Raw genomic sequence first — 4,468 nt, 5'->3', positions numbered from 1 at the left:
TTCGTAAACAATAGTTAAATATGGTTAACAGATAACAATTATAGTTTACAAATCGTTAACTATAGTTAGCAGTTCATTTTAAATATATTTACAGCATACGGATAAGTTGCTATTTCATAGGATCGCTTATTTTTTGTATGCAGAATATGATTTAAATTACAATGCAAATTATTTTACTTACATCAGTATAATATGGTAGAACTGCCATGATGGTTGTTGAAATTGTATAGACATGGAATCTTTAAGTTACTGCTTGATGTATCAATTTATCAAACATATAAATATAAACGTAAACAAAACATTTCGCATGATATACTGCAATAATAATAACCAATCTTAATTTTCCCGTTCAATCAATAAAAAGAAAATATTTATTTGGTATTTGTGTTATCTAATGCTTTTTCTCACCACGCAGCCTCACGGTGGACATCAGAACCAGTGAAGAGTTAGACCTAGATCGGGTACCGGCTGAGTAACTGGAGGTTGCCTGTCTGTAACTCTAAGATACCGTGATATATCTGCTCTTTGTGTTGTTCAATCAATAAACGCATTTTCAAAATCTCGTTGTCTGCGTGGCATGTATACATGTGTGCCAGGTTTTTTTTTTGTTAGCTCATCTGAACTGAAAGCTTAAGTACGCTATTCTGATCACATTTTGTCTATCGTCTCTGTCTGTCTGACACTCTGTAAACTTTTCACATTTTCAACATTTTCTCCATTACTACTGGGCCAAATTCAACCAAACTGAAGACAAAGCTTCCTTAGGCAAAGGGGATTTAAAGTTGTGAAAATTAGGGATCACGCTCTTTTACGAAGGGAGATAATGGGGGAATTATTGAAAATTTTGGAAGAAATTTTCAAAAATCTTCTCAAGAACTATTAGGCCAGGAAAGCTGAAAGCATCCTCAGAAAGTGCAGATTCAAAGTGGTGAAAATCATAACCCCTGGGCCACAACAGGGGGTCGAGTTTTCACATAGGAATATATAGAGTAAATATTTAAAAATCTCAGAAATTAATCAGCTAGGAAAGCTGAAATTTATGTGGAAGCATTCTCAAGTAGTGTTCAATGTTGTGAAAATCATGACCCTCGGGGGTAGGGTGGGGCCACAATGGGGGTCGAATTTTTACTTAGGAATATATAAAGTTAAATCTTTAAAATGTTCTTAAGAACCATTTGGCAAGAAAAGCTGAAACTCATATAAAAGCATCTTTCTTCAGGTAGTGTAGCTTCAAAGTTGCGAAAATCATAACTCCTGGGGGTAGGATGGGTCCACAACGGAGGTCGAATTTTCACATAGGAATATAAAGAGTAAAAATTTAAAAGTTTTCTTCTCAGAAGCCATTTGGCAAGGAAAGCTGAAATTTGTGTTGAAGCATCCTCAAGTAGAGAAGATTCAAAGTTGTGAAAGTCATGACCCTCAGGGGTAGGATTGGGCCACAATAGGGCGTCAGATTTTTACATAAGAATAGAATTTATAGAGAAAAGTCTTTAAAAATCTTCTTCTCAGAAACCAATCAGCCAGGAAAGCTGAAACTTGTTTGTGTGAAAGCATCGTCAGGTAGTGAAGATTCAAGTTTGTTCAAATCATGATCCCCGGGGTTAGGATGGGGTCACAACGAGGGGATAAATTTTTATATAGGCATATATAGAGAAAATCTTTTTAAAAATCTTCTTTTCAAAACCCATAAGGTCAGGAAAGCCCAAATTAGCATGGAAGCATCCTCAGATAGTATAGATGAATCAAGGGGGGGGGGGGGGCAAGTTTTTTTCCTGTTAGAAAAGGGACTAATCATAATAAAAATAAGAATATCCAGGGGGAAATGGATTTTTATTTATACAAGATCTACATGTATTGTACTACATTGTCCAGATAGTTTGTATTATAACTTCATTAAGGTGGAATAACACATCATCACAAAATGGCTGACCTCTGATCGAAACGACATTTCGTTTTATTAAAAGGATTTTATCGACGATAACATGTCACTTACTCCATAGCCTAGTGGATAAAGTGTCGGGCTTATGATCTTATGAACTTTTTAGATATTCATTTTTTATCCCCAAATTGGTAAATTTTCGCTTATTTGACACATGTACAGTTTATTTATGATTAAATCTTTGATAATCAAATAATTTAATGTTAATTTGATCGACTTTTTCCAGGTGTGTTATTCTACCTTTAGCTGATTTCTTCATACCTATTGTTCCTCGGGTGAGCGATGTGGCCATGTTTGTGTTTACATTTGTGTAATAAACACAATTTTATTATTGAGAAAAAATCCATAAAATTTGATCTTCCATTGTCTTGAATTGTTATAAAGGCAGTGTTTACGAATAAATATCCTCTGCAGATAAGCTGAATGGCTAATGTTATCAACATTGAATCAACTGGCTTCACAGTCTAAAAGCTGAACTTGTACAATCGCTCCTCTGCGTTAAGATACGTATCGTAGAGAGCGGCTTTAAAAGTCTAATTTTACATGTTATTAGATTGCTGGCTTCTTTAGAAGGTAAAGTTAGCTACTAGTAACTGGCTACTAGTAACTGGCTACGAGAAGATAAAAAAGCTAGCTACTAGTAACTGGCTACGAGATTAAATAAAAGCTAGCTACTAGTAACTGGCTACGAGATTAAATAAAAGTTAGCCACTAGTAACTGGCTACTAGTAACAGGCTACGAGAAGTACGAAAAGCTAGCTACTAGTATTAGTGCATTTTGTTATAAATATATTTATTTTTTGGCGGTTTGTCAATATATTTCAAGTAGCTGAATATACAGATTGAAGATATATGCCAGACATAAAAAAAGAATGATATTTGTAACGAAATGCACAAGTAGCTGATTACATAAAGAGAGATATCTGAGTAATTGTGTGATCATATTATGTAGATGACTTGACAGAATGTTGATATTAGCATGTCTGGCATATATCTTCAATCTGTATATTCAGCTGCTTGAGATATATTCACAAAACCGCCAAGAAATGAAGAAATTTGTAATGAAATGCACAAGTAACTGACTACATAAAGAGAGATATCTGAGTAACTGTGTGGTTATATTATGTGGATGACTTGACAGAATGTTGATATTAGCATGTCTGGCATATATTTTCAATCTATATATTCAGCTACTTTAGATATATTCACAAAACCGCCAAGAAATGAAGATATTTGTAATGAAATGCTCAAGTAGCTGACTACATAAAGAGAGATATCTGAGTAATTGTGTCGTAATATTATGTGGATGACTTGACAGAATGTTAATATCAGCATGTCTATCATATATCGTCAGGCTATATATTCAGCTACTTGAGAAATATTGACAAAACTACTTGAGATATATTGATAAAACTGCCAAAAATTAAAGATATTTGTAACAAAATGCAGAAGTAGCTGACTACATAAAGAGAGATATCTGAGAAATTGTGTCGTAATATTATGTGGAAGACTTGAAGGAATGTTGATATAGCAAGACTGGCATATATCTTCAATTTATATATACAGCTACTTGAGATATATTGACAATTGTCAGTGATATAGTGCAATGTAAATCTTAAGAACACAAATAGAAATCTCACATGGACAGTTAGAAGTAACTAGAAGCCAAGTTTCTTTCATCTCGTGGCCAGTTACTAGTAGCCATTTACGAGTAGCCAGCTTTGATTTTATCTCGTAGCCAGCTACCAGTAGCTAGGTTTTCTTATTTCTTGTAGCCAGTTACTAGTAGCCAGTTACTAGTAGCTAACTTTACCTATCTGGCTTCTTTGCGTATCTTCTCAGTTAATATTTTATTCCTGATGATGTGGACAACCAAAGTCTCACAGGAGACGATTTTGTTGTTTCTTTTAGTTAATGTGCTTATGTACGTTAACTATAATTTAGTGAATTTTACTTAATTTTTATAATTAATTTATTAATTAGTTTAAAAAAAAGATGTTAATATAAACAATAAAATGTTGTTTATGATGATTCATGCGGGTAATGAATGTAGCGATCATTGCAGAAAAAAATTACATAACCCGCTTATGTATTTTTTCTGCAATGGTCGCTACCTTCATATCTCGAATGATTCACCAAAGAAAGCATTTTATTGTGTAAGTATAATGATGAATAAAGTTTGCATTTTGGTTTTTATATGCCACAGGCGCATGATGCCGATTGAAAATGATTTTTATTAGCGGCAGTAGAGGATCGGAAAATGATGTTATCCAGCTGATGCTACGCGTTTAAATAAATTAAAGATGGCAGCGATGTGTACCTTGTGTATTATTAGGTAGACGGTTTTTATTTTTTAATCAGTTGCATGTGCTATATGCCTAGAATTTTTTGTCTGGAACATAATACTGAACTTTTCAGCAGTTTTCCTTAAATAAGTTTTACACGTTTTCGTTGACGTCGCAGAGTTGTGTTGCAAAAAAAATTGATTAAAAAAAGTTGATATTAATGAAACAATATTTAATTCACAAA

General features: G+C 33.5%; 1 protein-coding gene across 2 annotated transcripts in view; it reads left to right on the top strand.

The window, feature by feature from the left end:
* Positions 1–859, top strand: part of LOC128163730 (organic cation transporter-like protein) — a 23,670-nt gene extending 22,811 nt beyond the window's left edge. The window contains exon 19 of one of the 2 annotated variants that reach the window (XM_052827382.1): positions 416–859. In XM_052827382.1, coding sequence (XP_052683342.1) covers positions 416–476 — 61 coding nt within the window. In that variant the 3' untranslated portion in view covers positions 477–859. The remainder of the gene's footprint in view (positions 1–415) is intronic. The other variant, XM_052827381.1, reaches the window with a different exon arrangement.
* Positions 860–4,468: the final 3,609 nt, after the last annotated feature.

This window comes from Crassostrea angulata, chromosome 9 (genome assembly GCF_025612915.1).
Source record: "Crassostrea angulata isolate pt1a10 chromosome 9, ASM2561291v2, whole genome shotgun sequence".
Lineage (NCBI taxonomy): Eukaryota > Metazoa > Mollusca > Bivalvia > Ostreida > Ostreidae > Magallana > Magallana angulata.
The sequence above is the reverse complement of the archived record's forward strand: the minus strand, read 5'-3'. Positions and strand labels throughout refer to the sequence as shown.